We start from the raw sequence: 15,432 nt of genomic DNA on the forward strand, positions 1-15,432 counted from the left end.
AGATGACCAACAATAATAGCCACTGGATTAACATAGCAGGCATTGTCTTCCTCTGACCAGAGGGTGGGTATTAGGTGTTCAACCATTATTCTAAAAATAGCCAGTAAACAGGTGCACCGCCCCTCATGCTGCTGGCATGGGGCTGGAACGGGGGTGGGGGGGGGCGGGGGGCAGGGGGGTTAGCACCACCAAGTTCCAGGCTCGGATGTGGGGAGCCATCTGGGAAACCTGCCAGGAGAGGGTGCGGAGCGTCTTGGACCCTCAAAGTCCACCAGCCCGAGGGTCAGCCCGGGCCCAGGCCCCTTGGTGTACCCCCAGCACCGATGACCAGAGCACCAGGGTCAGGCGCCCTCCTGGGGCACGTACCAGAGTCTGAGGTGATGCCCAAACAGCAAGCCTCTGGCCCTCCTGGAGGCCAAGCCGGGGCCTGGTTTCCACATGTCCCTGCAAGGGATGTGGGGTCAGCGAGACAGCTCCCCAGAGCCCCACTCCTGCTTGGAGCCCCGCTGGTCTGTGGGCCCCCCTTTCTGGGGCTCCTATCTCCTGGGTGTGGTGCTGTGGGCCCGGGCTTTGTATGCCCCTGAGCTGGCACACGAGCGTCTTGGAGCTTGCTGGCTGCCGGGACCTGCCATGGCCCGTCCATGAGGCCGTGTGCGGTGGGCAAGGGGAGCAGGCAGGGGAGGGGCGCGGGTCTGTTCTATTTTTACCAGCCAGTGACTGCGGGCCACAGCTTTCATAGCCTGCCCTCTGTTCTGCCCCACAGTCTGCAGTCAGCCGCGAGCCGAGGCCAGCCTCACCCCCGGAGACCAAGGAAGGTGAGTGGCCCCTGCCTGGGCTGCAGCGCTGGGGCTTCAGACTTGGCGTAGGCCGGGGCCTGGATGTTGAGGAGGGCGGCTCCTGCCTGCGCAGCTGGGCTATGGGTGGACGGCCCGAGATGGCTCTGCAGGGACAGCCGCCGGCCCGTCTAGGCTGGGAGATGTGAGCTGGATTTTCCAGGCCCCCGGGAGCCCCAGGGGAGAGCCTTCAGGTGGTCCCAGGAGGGAGCAGGGTGCTCTGGGGCCAGAGGGGCAGACGGAGAACTTGGGGCCAGGGGAGAGGCGGCACCGGGGCGGGAGACGGAGGAGAAGCCAGGGTGGGGGGGCAGGACCTGGGCGCTGGAAGGCCGCACCCCCTCCCTCCCCCACCGCTGACCAGGGAAACCCACCGCCTTTGCTCTTGGTTTTGGGTGACGTGCTTGGCGCCCGGTGCTGTCTGCATGGTGGATGCAGCAGGAGCAGGCAGAGTGCCAGCCCTCCTCGGGGCTCCAGGGCAGAGAGCGAAGGCGGCGGGGGGCCCCTGGGGGGCTGTTGGGGAGAGCATGGGGACTGGAACCTGGGTGGGCTGTCTAACGGGGTGCGGGGCGTGAAGTCCGCTGGCTGGGAGCCTGCCTCCGGCCACAAGGGCGGATTTTCCTGCTCTGCGCCGGCTGCACAAGACTTGCTGGGGGTCTGGAGGCCTGTGGTGCCCTTTAGCTGGGGTCCAAGGCTGGGGAGGCCGGGCGGCGGTGAGGGGGAGGCAGACATGAGCCCAAGGGAAGTGATCAGTCCTTTCCCCACGCTCACAGCCACACACAGGCAACTCACAAGCCTCACGCCCACAGACACGCAGCCTCAGCCTCCGCTCCTGCGGTCCTTATCTGCCCCCGCCATGGGGGCCGGGCGTGCGCCCCCCACCGCGGAGTTGCCTTCTCCGCAGTTCTTATCGCTGGTCCCCCTTGTTTTCCAGGGGACCTGTCAATGGGTCCCGTCTGCAGATGTCGGGTGTTAGAGCAGCGCAGAGCTCCCTCGGCCTGGCATTTGTCAGCAGGCAGGCAGGGGGCGGGCTGTGGCTTGGCAGGGGGTCGGCACCGGCTGGGCAGGTAGTGGGTCCCCTGGGAGGCGTGGGCACAGCCCAAGTGTAGTGTGTCCACCTCAGGGGGGGCTCTGTGCCCCCTGGGCCGCTCGACAGGGGCTGTGACGGACGGAGCGGGTGCTCTCCCCAGCCACTCTCCTCTCGGGACCTCCTCAGAGGCCCCAGAATAAACAGCTGGCGATAAAATCTAACTTCAGCCAAACATCTCTGGAATGTGCGGATTGTTCCGCTCCCCTCTGTGCCCCAAGGTGACAGCTGAGGCTTCGGGTCACATTCCTGCAACCCAGCGGCATGGGGGCCCACGGACACTCTGATGGGGGAGTCGGCAGGGGGGCTGCCCCCACTCGGGCATCACGGGCACAGGGGAGCAGGGAGGACTGAGGCAGAGGTGGAGACGGCTCTGGAGGAGGTGGCGTGGTTGCTGCACTCCCCCACCCACTCCAGGACCTGGACCGAATCCAAACTCCCCACCCTGTGCGCAGCCCCCCTCCCCCTCTCCTCTCCTCTCCAACTCAGCTCAGGACTCCTGACCTGCCCTGTGCACCTGCCCCCACCCGTCATCCCTGAATCTTTTGCCCAGTGTCCACCCCCTGCACTGCATGCTCTCTGTTCAGGCTGGCCCTGAGTGTGGTCAGCCTGGCTGGAACATGCCCCTTCTATGGCTCAAGGACCCCTTCCTTGATCTGGGCCCCAGACTGTCAGGCTAAAAGGGGTCCCAGGATCACTGGTCAGGGGGCTTCAAACTGTGCTCCATAGGCAGAGGACCCCACCGAGGAGAATGGGGGTCCTGGGCTAACTGCCGCCCCCCCAACCAGGGCTGGCTGCTCTGGTGATTTGGCTTGAACAATGGGTTCAAGAACTAAACTTTAAGTGGAAAATAACTTCTTTGATCCCTGATTTTGCAGAGGAAAACGGGCCTGCAGAGGCTCAGGGTGAAACCAGAGGGGGACACAGGGCTTGCCCTTCCTCCTGACCTGAGCCCCTCTCCCTGCAGTGCCCCCCACAGCCCTGCTCTGTGTGTATCGCTGTCCACATGAATGGCGCCCCCTGGAGGTGTGCCAGGTGGCAGCTTCCGGTTTTCTGTGGTTGCAGACCCTCCCTCTCTGAGCCTCCATGACCACCTGCTGCCCACAGGGCGGTCTGTCTCACCCTGTCATCCAAGGGCCCCGAGTGAGCGCCCTCTAAACACCTCTTCCATGGATACCATTCCGGTCCCCACAGGCATCAGCTAACTTTTTCTGGAAAGGAGCAGATAGGAAATTCTTCAGGCTTTGCACGTTACATACAGTTTTGTCACATATTCTTTGTTTTACAATGTTTCAAGCAAAAACAGTCCGTTCCTGACCTGTGGGCTGCAGTTTGCAGATCCTGGCCCTACACACTGGCCCAGCAGAACTGCTTTTGGTTCTTCTGTTACTTATTTGCCTTCATGAGATTTCTGTCCCCCTTGTATGAAGGAGGAAATGGGTAGAGAGAAAAAGAGTGAAGGGACAAGTGTGTGCCACCTCCTGACCCACTGGGGGGCGGTATGTCTTTTCCTGCTGTGGACCCTCTCTCCCAGGCTGGGTGGCTGATGCAGCCCCAGGCCCAGCCAGTGCGGGCGGGGCAGGGATGGTGTGTCTCGCTCATCAGTGGTTCCTTCTGCCCCAGGTGCCAACTGCCCGTCACCATGCCGGAAGTGTAAGTAGTCCCCCGCCCCTTCCCAGGGTCCAAGAAGGCGTGTCCCTTTGCCGCAGACTTCGGATCATCTGTTCAGTCCCTGAAGCAGTTCCCTGGGAGGCCAGATCCTAAAACGGACAGTGCTGCATGCTGGGGTCCCCAGGGCCCCCACAAGTGCTCCCAGGGTTTGAGCAGAACTCCTCCCCGTTGGCCTGCATCTCAGAGGCTGTCTGTGCTGGTGAAATGGGTGGACCACGAGCCGTGACGGTACCACCGAGTAGATGAACAAAGCTTGGGGAGGTTCCGGGCGAGCTTCCCTCTGAGCACCCAGGACGGAAGCTTTCACAGCCCGGGCCCCCTCAAGAACCCCATCCTCCCCACCAAAAGATGACTGGTGTTTCCCAGCAAGGGGCTCCAGCAGCCCACGGAGCCTGTGGCTTTTCCTCCTTGGAGTGGCCCCTCCGCATGGTGTCTGCATTCTCTCTGGGCGCTGTCCCCGTCGCCTGTCCCAGGCTGTCCCTGTGGCCTGTCCCAGCCTGTCCCCGTGGCCCTGTCCCAGCCTGTCCCCGTGGCCTGCCCCCCATCCCTGTGGCCTGCCCCCATCTCCGTGGCCCTGTCCCAGCCTGTCCCCATGGTCTGTCCCCGTGGCCTGCCCCCCATCCCCGTGGTCCCCCCCCAAGAAGCTGAGCATTGTCCACACTTACTCTGTTTTCTGCTCCTCTCTGCCCCTGACCTTCTTGTGATGGATGCCCGCAGTGAGGTGAGTGAGACCCTTGGTATCTTCGTCCTGGTTGAGTCTTCAGTTGGGTGATGGGGTGCGGGGTGGACATTTGGGGAGAGGAGAGGGCTTGGGTCAAGGCCTGGGTAAGGGGTGTCCAGTGGCTGAGCAAACTCCCTGGATGTGGGGCTCCTCAAGGTCCAGGGAGGGGGTGCCCTGTGTATGACGCCCTTCCCTGAAGGTGGTCCTGAGGTTGGGACCAGTGCGACTGCACCCACGCTGACCACCCAGCAGTTCTGCCTTGCTGGGTCCGAGAGTGCTCCAGCCCTGGTGGGCCATCTTGTTCTTGCAGAGCAGGTCCTGGGCAAAGCCACACTTGCAGGGTGGGAGGAGATCCTGCTCGGATTAGCCCATGCCCCACCGACCTCCCCACCCCTCAGTGGGATGTTGAGGGAGGAGCCAGGGTCCTTGCCCCGCCCCCACGGCGGTCCTCGTCTGTTCAGGCTGGTAAGGACACAGGCTCTGTTCAGCCAAGGTGGGCACTGCAGTGGGCAGCTCTGGACCCAGGGCTGGCCGACAGAAATCAGCAACAATGGATGGACGCTGGGCAGAGGTTCTCAGTGAGAACTGGAAAGCCTGGCTTTCAACAGTTGTGGGAATCTCTGAGTGTTGCTGAGGCTTGTATGAATGTGAGTCCGTGGTGACTGACGGAGTGCGAGGTGGCCCCAAGCTCCCCACGTGGTGGGGAGACAGCACTGCTGGGAAGCATTTCCAAGGGTGAGGGACAGTGGACACTGAAGGCGGCGATGACCTTAGCCACAGCCCACCCCTGGCAACCGCACTGACTGGACCCCAGTCAGACCCCAGGCTTTCCTAGAGAAGGAGACAGACCACACTGAACGGAGGATTAGAAGCTTGCTCCAGGCCCCAAAGCCCATTCATCTGCTCCCATGGGGACTGCTCATGGCCCATCACTTCCACCTCATGCACAGGAATGGCAGACCGAGCTGTGGTCCGGGGTCAGTCCAGTAGCTGCTGGCTGGAGTGGGGTTCGTGATCGCCTGTGTCCAGGAGGGGACAGGAGCCCTGGGAGTCCGGGGTGGAGAGGTGACCCCTTCGCTTCCCTGGAGAATACACCTACAGGGCTGAGACCTGTTAGAACGTATCTAGTCAGCAAGAGATGTCAAAGATTTTTAATAAGAGGAGAAAATACTGTTTTCTGAGAGCGATTATGTGGATAGTGTCGACATCAGCCAAAAGTTTGACGACTGAAGTGATAAGCTTCTTCACTGAGGAACTCACAGCTTGTTTCTTTGACGTGAGGTGGAGTTGCCCCCAGAGATGCGGGCCGTCCTTGCTGCCCGAGGCCTGTGCTTGTCCAAACCTCACTCTGTCTACAGTCCCTCTGCTGGCCTGGGGCGGAGGTGTCTCAGCCCCCTGATTCACAGATGAGGGAGGGGTGTGCAGACCCCAGGGCCCGCACGGTGTGTTGCAGGATCCAGCGCATTGGTCAGGGAGCTGAGTCTCTGAATCTGAGGGGTTAAATCACAGACGGGCACTTACGGGACCCTGAGGCAGGGGTTCTGGGTGCTGAGGGTGACCGGGCAGTACTGGTCCAGATTTCTGGTTCTGTGCCCTCTGCCTCAGCTGTCTCTCCTCCTCCTTCTTCTCAGAGAAAACCCAAGATCACTGCCTCCCGCAAACTCCTGCTGAAGGTGAGTGGGTTCCCGGCCCTGGGGGAGACAGCTGGGGAGACAGCTGGGGAGGCAGAGGGGTGCAGGGCTCCTCTGAGACTGGGGTGGCCGGGGAGGGGGAGATGGTGGAGGAACGGAGGCACAACGGAGGGGGCCAGTGGAGCCCAGAGCCTGAACTCTGGGCCTGGGGGTCGGCCAGACCTCTCGTAGGGACAAGGGCTGGTTCTGTTTTGGGAAGCGTTTCTCTCTCAGGCGCTCTGGGTCCCACAAGGATGGGAAATGATAAGACGAAGGTGGAAGGGCAGTCAGGCCCAGGGTCCGAGTGCCCACGTGGTCAGATGGGTCCCAGGGTCTGGCCTCATGTGGTGCACACACTCCGGCACGTGCGGCCACCTTGTGCACACGTGCCTCCTCAGGGGCGGGGCCAGGGCTGGCCCAGCCTGGGGCCCACCTTCCCGTGTGGTGCCTGGATACTCATCCGGCTCGGCTCTGTCCTGTGCAGAGCCTGATGCTGGCCAAAGCCAAGGAGTGCTGGGAGCAGGAGCACGAGGAGCGCGAGGCTGAGAAGAAGCGCTACCTGGCGGAGCGCATCCCCGCGCTGCAGACCCGCGGGCTGTCGCTCAGTGCCCTGCAGGTGTGGGGGCGGGCAGGTGACAGCGTGTGGGTGGGGGGTTGGGGGGGTGGCGGGTGGGGTGGGGACGGGGGGTGGGGTCCGGGGGGAGAGGGGCCCTGACAGGTGACCAGGAATTGGGGGCAGGCCAGCCCAGGGAGCCCAGCAGGCAGGTGGGCAGCTCGCTGGGGAGGCCCCTTCTCCAGAAGGGGCCTGGCTTCCCCTGCAGACGGCTTTTAAGTTTTCCTAACATTAATAAGAGGGTAGATACCAGTGACTGCAGAGCAAAGGGGCTGGAAGGAAACAGATCTCCTTTGACGTAGGACGTGGCTATGCACTGATAAACCACTGAATGTGAATGTGTGTGGTCCATGCCTCGTCCACCGCACATCACAGCTCGCCTGGCCCAGCCTAACATGTGCAGAGCACTCACACAGCCGACAGTTGGGTGAAATCAGCTGACAGGAAGCCTATGTTATGATGAAGAGTTGAATATATCCTGTTATTCACTGAAGATGAGAAGTGGTTGTCTGGCACGAATGGCTCTGAGTGTTTTGATGGTTCCCTGCGTGAGCATGGGGCCGCCCTGCTTGGCACCGCATGTCAGCCTGAGGAAGGTACAAATCCAGAATTCCCAGAATGGTTTCTGCTGAACGTGCATCAGTGCCCCACCACCACCGTCATAGGTTGAACCATCCTTAGACCAGGGACCATCCATAAACCAAGGCTTCCAGGCGGTGCAGTGGTAGAGAATCCCCTGCCGATGAAGGAGACTCAAGAGATGTGGGTTTGATCCTTGGGTCAGGAAGATCCCCTGGAGAAGGAAGTGGCAACCCACTCCAGCATCCTTGCCTGGGAACTCCCATGGACAGAGGAGTCTGGCAGGCTACAGTCCACGGGGTCAGAATCAGACATGACTTAGCAAGTAAACAACAATATGTAAATTGAGACGTCATCCATGGTTCCCTCCAATTGGTGGCAGTATTCTTATTTTATTTATTCTCATTAATTATTCTTACTTTATTATTTTTGGTTAATACAAAGTTTTCAAAATTTTACAAATAACATATTCTTTTTATCAAAAGAAAACTTTCTGGCGATAACAAGTACATTCAGAAAGGAAAACAAAGGGCTTCCATTCAGAGTGAGGGGTCCAACAGCCCCTTCAGGTTGAGGGTGGGAGGTGGCCAAGGGCCCCAGGCTGACAGGTGGAAAAGGGTCTAGGGGCTGAGCGCTCCTAGTCTCCCTTCCCGATTCCCTGCTTCCCCAGGACCTGTGCCGCGACCTGCATGCCAAAGTGGAGGTGGTGGACGAGGAGCGATACGACATCGAGGCCAAGTGCCTGCACAACACCAGGGAGGTGAGGGGCTGGGAAGGTGGGGGTGGGTGGGGCCGCTGGGGAGGGAGGTGGGCTCTGACTGGCAGTTGTGGACCGGGTCCCCCTCCCCCTGCGGACTCTGGAGATGCCGCTTGGCCCAGCCCTGGAGATGGCGGGGAGGACGGTCTCATTGATGAAAGGCACAACTTCCTCCAGCCCGCCAGGAGGGCTCCGCGGTGGGAGAGCAGCCCCCGTTTGCTCACCCACACACATCGTCACAGCCTGGCGATGACAGCTCCCCTTGGGCACGGCCTTCCTGTGCACTGTGCCTGTGATCACCCCGCACGCCTGTGCACCAAGCGGTGCTTTTATCCGCACCCGACAGATGAGGGCCCTGAGGTCCAGCGAGGCTGGGAACCTCGGCCCGGGTCACACAGCAGTGGGCCTGGGACAGTCTGTCCCTGACCCCGACTCTGGCTCTCAGCGCTCCCTCAGAGTGGGGCGTGGGGGCGTCAGCTCCAGGGGGGTGGGCGGGATGCAGGGGGCAGGGCTCCTGCGAGGGGGTGGGCGGCTTGCGGGAAAATGTCCACGCAGAGGGGCGTGGGGAGGGACCGGAGGAGGACCGCCAGTCTGCGGGTCATGGATCTCCCTAGAATTCCCTCCCGAGGCTGCACCCTTGAAACACCCCGGGGCGTGGCCCTGCCCTCAGTGGGCCGCTCTGAAGGCTCACCGGGAGGGACTTGTTAGAAGCGGGAATAGGAGGACGTGCCCCCCCCCCCCCCCGCCCCCGACTCCAAACGGGGCTTCCAAAGGACACATCGGTCTGTGGCCACCACGGCTGACCGCCTTTCCTGTCCGAGCGAGATCCACCCACCCCTGTGCCAACAACATCGGATGGAACATAGATGTCTGTCCACGAGGTGGCGGTGGTCACGGGCGTCCCTGGGGGCCTGGCCTGGAGCCCTGAGCCACCCGCTCCCTGCAGATCAAAGACCTGAAGCTCAAGGTGCTGGACTTGCGCGGGAAGTTCAAGCGCCCCCCCCTGCGGCGCGTGCGCGTCTCCGCGGATGCCATGTTGCGCGCCCTGCTGGGCTCCAAGCACAAGGTGTCTATGGACCTGCGCGCCAACCTCAAGTCCGTGAAGAAGGAGGACACAGAGAAGGTAAGCCCCACCCGCACCAACGCGGCCGGCCCTGCAGCCCCTGGGGGAACCCCGCCACCTGGCAGAACATTCCAGAACCCCTGGGGGCGGGGGGCGGGTGCGCCCCGCCCTCTTCTGGGGGAAGGAGGGCTGGGGCTGCCCCGCCTTCTAGGACAGGCTGACTGCCCATCTCCCAGTCTCAATTGCGCCTGGCGGGCCGGCGCTCAGTCTCCGTGTGTGGCCCTCGCAGGAGCGGCCCGTGGAGGTGGGCGACTGGAGGAAGAACGTGGAGGCCATGTCTGGCATGGAGGGCCGCAAGAAGATGTTCGATGCCGCCAAGTCCCCGACCACCCAGTAGAGGTACCAGGGCCAGCCCCCAGCTCCCGTTCCCGCCCCCAGGGCCAGTCCCCTGCTCCCGGCCCCCAGCCCCGCCCCCAGGGCAGCAGGGACTCCAGGGCGGAGCCCCCAGGCTGGGCCTTGTGGTCTGAGGAGAGCGCCCTGAGCTGGGCTCAGTTTGGTCCCCAGATGTTCTGGACACGTCACTCCTGCTTCGGGCCCTTGCCCCCTCCCTCACCTGCACGGGGCTGTATCAGCTCCATGGTTGCCCAGGTGTGCACCCAGCACCACCTTGGGTGCAGATGACCTGGCCCCTCTTAGGCCCTCTGGACCCCAGACTCTGGGGCAGGGCAGCCCCTGGGTGACTCTGATGTAAGAGCTTAAGACCTGGGCTTCAGTGGCCCCCAGAACCCTCTGGCTCTGACTTTCCAAAAGTATAAGCACTTTTAACTGCCTGCTGGGGAGTCCTGCAAAGTGCCCAGCAGTGGTCCAAGAGAGACAGGGCTGCCCACTCTCCCAGGAAAATGCTGGAGAAGGCACAGAGTCAGGCCAGGTGGCGCCCTGCGTGAACGAGCGGGGGGACACATGACAGGCAGGGTCTGTCCACAGCCCCGTCGTTTGGAGAAGCCCTCTGGAGGGGTGAAGTCCTCGAGGGTGCAGTGGGGTTGCAGACGCTGGGAGAGCAAGTCAGGGGCTGACGGGGCAGTCGAGCTCTGTGCTGGGGATCACTCGCCAGACGTGGAGGGGACGCCCGGCCGGGCGGGGCGGGGACCCCGTGGGGCAGTGGGTGTGGGAGGGCACCGGGCTCGGCTGAGAGCTGAGGCCCAGCCTGGCGCTGAAGGCCCTGCCCCACTGTCCCTGCAGGCGGCTGGCCCCGCTGCGCTCCGGGCTCCCCGCCCGCCCCGCCCTCCAGCCCTGCTCGCCGCCGCCCCGCCCCGCGCCGCGGAGCGCCCACCTGGTCCACGGCTCCCTGCCTGCCTGAGCGCCCCTGGCCGGGTTGGGGTGAAGACCTCGCCTGGCGGGTGGGCGCCTGCGGGTCCCGGGCCCCCTGTGCCTGTTGCCCGAGGGCGTCACGCCCCCGCCCCCCCCCCCCCCCCCCCATTAAAGCCAGTGTCCGGATCCCCCGCGGCTCTGCCTGTGAGTACCCAGGGGAGGGGAGGCGGGGAGGCCGTGCGGGCTTCGGGAAGACATGCACAGAGGCACGCTAAGGGGATTTCACACAGCGCAGCCTCACCCCGGGGGCTCAGCTCAGTGCAGCCTGACCCCCGGCCGTCAATACGGAACTCAGGGGCTCCGCCCTTCAGCCCCCGGCCCTGCCGCTCCGGAGGGCCGTTCCCCAGGCCCCCTCTACAGGTGCCCTGGTGTCCCTGACCTTCGGGCTGAGCCCCTGGCCCAGCCAAGGGGACGCCCCGTAGTTGCAGGCCAGGCCACCAGGGGGCCCCTTACACTGCCCTGGACTCTGCCCCACCCCCGGCCAGAGTGCCATCTGCCCTCGGAATTCCTGCCAGATTTCCCTTCACTCTTCTGACAGGGAGTGTGCCCCGGGACTGATTCTTCCTAAGGTGGGGCAGTCAGGGGTCTGTCCTCTAGGTGAAATCCCTTCTCCATCCCTTAGACAACTGGACCAAGTCCAGTGCCGGCTGGAAGTCTGCTGGGATGGAGTGCGGGTCTGGAGGCACCCCCTGCACACGGGGGACAGTGGCCCATGGAGAGGGGACCAGCGTCTGGGCTCGGAGGGTCTGGCTTTTCCGGGTGGTGTCATGTGAGTCCCGAGCTGTATCCTCCGGGGAGTGGCTGCTCCCTGCCCTGGCCCTGGGCTTCTTGGCTGCCCAGCACTGGTCCCAGGAGAGGCTGGGTTGAGTGCAGAGCCCTCTGCCTGCCTGTGAGTCCCTGCTCTGCCCTCTGCTCCCAGTGTGCTACCTGCCATAAATGCCTGAAGCTGGGAACAAAGTGCAGCGCCCGGGGCCCCGGGGCAGGGCCTGGCTCCTGTCTGCCTGCCAGCGCCCAAGGGACAGCAGCCTGGAGGATCTGGGGAGCATCCTGCTTCAGTCCTGGCTCCAAAGAGCTGGGTGGGCAGAGAGACAGACGTGTTCAAAGAAACAGCTCCTACAACACGGATACCCTTAGGCACAGAGACGCCCAGACACACACGCACACCCACACACTCCCAGCTGCAGAGCCTGGCAGGCATGGCCGGTTCACGCCAGAGAGCATGGCTTGCGCTTCACACCCAGGCAGTCCCAGCGCCCCTTCCCTGCCCCAGGGCCCCTGCGGATGGCCTGGGTCCAAGGCGTGGCCCCCACCTCTGCCCTTGGAGGCCCGGGGTTGCAGAGGCAGCTCTCAGTTTGCTGGCTGACTGTCGAGCTGGGTCCTGGGTACTGGGCCCCACCCTGCCCTACAAACCCAGGCCTGACTCAGAGCAAACACCCAGTGCAGAGAGCCCATGGGACGGGGCCCCGGGGTGGGCCCCAGGCCTGCTCAGGGGCCTCTGGGGGATGTCCAGACCTCTGGTTCACAGCAGGGCCAGACCTCTGCTACCTGCTGCGTCCCCGGTGGGCTGGATGGGGCGGGCCGGGCTGTGGCCACAGCAGGGACTGGGCAGGAGGCACAGTCTCTGGAGAGACGCCCACCCAGTCCCCGCTCACCTTTCAGGGACCCGGGCTGGCCACGGGCAGAGCAGAGCTGGGGTCAGACCAGCGGCCACAGCACTCACTCTGTGCCAGGCTCCTCTCTCCGCACCTGATTACTCCTCAGACATTCACACCCCCTGAGAAAGGGACCACCACCACTCCTGTTCTCCAGAGGGGAACACAGAGGCAGAGAAGTCACAGGCTCCTGAGTGAGGGACCAGGACTGAACCATCTAGTCTGTAAGGGCCCAGACTCTTAGTCACGACTAATAACACGCTTCGTCAGAATCACTCATTACGTTCTCACAGAAACCCAAGGCTCAGATCCTGTTACTTCAGATCCATTCACACACGAGGAGACAGAGGTTTGGAGAGCTGAAGTCATTCACCACAGGTTTCGGGGTTTGACAGCCGCAGGCTGGGGACAGGGACCTGGGGGTCACCCTTTTCTGGGATCAGACTCAATAGGGCCCAACCTGTAACTTTCCAGAAGGGACGTGGCTGGGCACCAAGGGCAATACACACACACCTTGGAGTTTGCCTGTCCTCACAGAGGGGAAAATATTCAAATGAGATACAAATGCCCCCGATGGGCTAAGGGTTTTCCCCCACCAGCAGGGACGTGGACCTGCAGTGGTGCCTCGGGGTGGGGTGTGGGGGGTGCGGATCTGCTCCTCCTGAGGACCCCCAGGCGGAATGCCTCCCACATGCGCTCCGGCCAACCCCGAGCTCTGTCTCCTCGTGGCAGGAGGCCGAGCCCACTCTCCTCCTAGAGCCCCCCTCACAGCAGGCTGGCCCCGGCCCAGGGCCACGGGGACTGAAGGGCCCGCCACGGAGGAAGCCCGTTAAACATTAGCCCCAGTGGCCCCCCACGAAGGGAGGCAGGCTTCCCGCAGGGCTCTGGGCTGGCCAGCATCGTTCCAGGTGGGTGACCAGGCTGCTGTCCCAGCCAGGGACAGGCCGCTGGGACTGTGGGGGGCAGCCTCCTCTCCTGACCCCCAGAGCAGCCTGTGGTTACAGGAGAGGCACCACCTTGCACCCGGGACACTTCCTGGCGGATCTGTGGGTCCTGGAACATGAGCCCCACGGTGTCTGGAGACAGAGAGAGAGTGGCTCCTTGAAGGCCACGGCCCTAACGGGGCTGAGACCCAGGGGCTGGACTCACTGCAGGCGGCAGGGGCAGGGCCCAGGGGCCTGGGCAGGCGGCCCCTCTGGCTCCAGCTCCGCACCACTGGGCTCCACGGTCACACAGGCGGGGTGAGCCCACCCTTGGCTCTGGGCTCAGCATAGAAGTCTGGTCTCAGCTGGGCGCCTGGACAGGCATTCCCATGCCAGAGCCCCATGGAGGAGCGTGTGTGTGTGCATGTGAGCACGTGTGTGTGCATGTGTGTGTCCATCGGAAGGGGTGAGCCTGGTGTGTGTGCCCCTGTGCACACGCCTGTGAGGGCGGTGGCTTGCCTGCCTGAGTGTGATGGATGGCATGTGTTCCTCCTGTTAGAACTTCCAATCGCTATCCCAGATGGCGATTCTGATCAGATTTCTGCCCCAAATCTTACTGCTCTGCGGCTTGCTGGGAAACCCGGCCTTGAAGTTTCCGTAAAGGTAGTGTATTCAGTGAAAAGGATTCTCCTCTGTTCAAGTATGCATCAGTCAGTCAGTTCAGTCGCTCAGTCATGTCCGACTCTTTGCGACCCCATGAACTGCAGTACGCCAGGCCTCCCTGTCCATCACCAACTCCAGGAGTCTACCCAAACTCATGTCCATCCAGTCGGTGTTGCCATCCAACCATCTTATCCTCTGTCATCCCCTTCTCCTCCTGCCTTCCATCTTTCCCATCAGGGTCTTTTCTAGTGAGTCAACTCTTCGCATCAGGTGGCCAAAGTATTAGAGTTTCAGCTTCAACATTAGTCCTTCCAATGAACACCCAGGACTGATTTCCTTTAGGATGGACTGGTTGGATCTCCTTGGAGTCCAACAGACTCTCAAGAGTCTTCTCCAACACCACAGTTCAAAAGCATCAATTCTTCAGTGCTCAGCTTTCTTTATAGGCCAACTCTCACATCCATACATGACTACTGGAAAAACCATAGCCTTGACTAGACGGACCTTTGTTGAGAAAGTAATGCATGTCTTAATTTTATTATTTTAGTGTCAAATACGTTGTACTTATGGGGTGGGAGTACAGGAGGTGGTAATTATTGTCTTTTAATTTCTTACTTCAAAAAACAATATGGTACCATTTGTATATTCATATTTTTAAACAGTATTAGTTTGGGAAAATCCAAAGTCAGGGAACCACTGCCTTGGATTCTTTAGGGTGTGGGTCTTACCTCTCATGTGGGACCCGACACGTCAGGCTGACTCACAACCCTCCTGGCCTGGGGCCCACCAGTCTCCACTGTGGCTCCTGGGGGAAAAGAAGCTTCCTTATGTCCTATGTAGACAGGAGTTGGGGGCTAGGAATTCTAGAGCCTGACATCTTCCTTGGAAGGGAAAGAGAAAGGGGATCTCCCTCCCACTGGCTGTGGAATCTTGAAAACTCCTGTCCTGGAGCAGGGGTTCCTGGGCTGATAAACCCTGTCTTCTTGGATTCTCCCAGGGGAAGTGGCCACTGCAGGCTCACAGTCAGTAACGTTCCCTGCACCAACCTCTAATTTTATGAACTAGGGGATTGCATTGAGAAGGCAATGGCACCCCACTCCAGTACTCCTGCCTGGAAAATCCCATGGATGGAGGAGCCTGGAAGGCTGCAGTCCATGGGGTCGCTGAGGGTAGGACACGACTGAGCGACTTCACTTTCACTTTTCACTTTCATGCATGGGAGAAGGAAATGGCAACCCACTCCAGTGTTCTTGCCTGGAGAATCCCAGGGACGGGGGAGCCTGGTGGGCTTCTGTCTATGGGGTCACACAGAGTCGGACGCGACTGAAGTGACTTAGCAGCAGCAGGGGATTGCAATTCAATATCTTGTAATAATGTATAGTGGAAAATAATCTGAAAATAAGAAAATAAATAATTCTATAAGTATATATGTGTAACTGAATCATTTTGCTGTATATCTGAAACTAACATGATACTGCAAATCAACTATACTTCAATTTAAAAAAAACTAGGTGATGGCAAATGCTTCTGAAGCCCCTGTGTGTCCCTTTCCAACCAGCCGTTTCTCGCCTCACAGGCAACACGTCCTCAGTTTGTGTTTTCATTCCCCTGGTACTTTGTGTTTCTGGTTCCTGAAACAATGCATTGTGTTTGTTTGTCAGTCTGACATAAACGTGTACTTTCTGCTTTGAGGTTCACCAGAGGGAGAAGGCAATGGCACCCCACTCCAGTACTCTTGCCTGGAGAATCCCAGGGACGGAGGAGCCTGGTAGGCTGCCGTCTATGGGGTCACACAGAGTTGTACACGACTGAAGCGACTTAGCAGCAGCAGCAGA

At 61.2% G+C, this 15,432-nt stretch overlaps 1 protein-coding gene across 1 annotated transcript; it reads left to right on the top strand.

Annotated features, from left to right (window-relative positions):
* Nucleotides 1-205: 205 nt before the first annotated feature.
* TNNI1 (troponin I1, slow skeletal type) lies at nucleotides 206-10,465 on the top strand. Its single transcript, XM_055583828.1, has 11 exons — nucleotides 206-340; nucleotides 415-633; nucleotides 764-815; nucleotides 4,509-4,597; nucleotides 4,708-4,774; nucleotides 5,810-5,982; nucleotides 6,464-6,595; nucleotides 7,842-7,931; nucleotides 8,875-9,051; nucleotides 9,281-9,390; nucleotides 10,231-10,465. The coding sequence occupies exons 1-10, from the start codon at nucleotides 206-208 to the stop codon at nucleotides 9,386-9,388; spliced, it is 1,242 nt and encodes a 413-aa protein (XP_055439803.1). The 3' UTR covers nucleotides 9,389-9,390; nucleotides 10,231-10,465.
* Nucleotides 10,466-15,432: the final 4,967 nt, after the last annotated feature.

The sequence above is a fragment of the Bubalus kerabau genome, chromosome 5 (genome assembly GCF_029407905.1).
Source record: "Bubalus kerabau isolate K-KA32 ecotype Philippines breed swamp buffalo chromosome 5, PCC_UOA_SB_1v2, whole genome shotgun sequence".
NCBI classification, from domain to species: domain Eukaryota; kingdom Metazoa; phylum Chordata; class Mammalia; order Artiodactyla; family Bovidae; genus Bubalus; species Bubalus kerabau.

What these genes read in the sequence shown, in the direction of transcription:
- TNNI1 (XM_055583828.1), top strand. Translation starts at nt 206, where the DNA reads ATGTGGGGAGCCATCTGGGAAACCTGCCAGGAGAGGGTGCGGAGCGTC. An exon ending in ACCCCCGGAGACCAAGGAAG is followed by an intron (nt 816 to 4,508) that starts GTGAGTGGCCCC and finishes CCTTCCCTGAAG; the next exon opens with GTGGTCCTGAGGTTGGGACC. An exon ending in CCCGCAAACTCCTGCTGAAG is followed by an intron (nt 5,983 to 6,463) that starts GTGAGTGGGTTC and finishes TGTCCTGTGCAG; the next exon opens with AGCCTGATGCTGGCCAAAGC.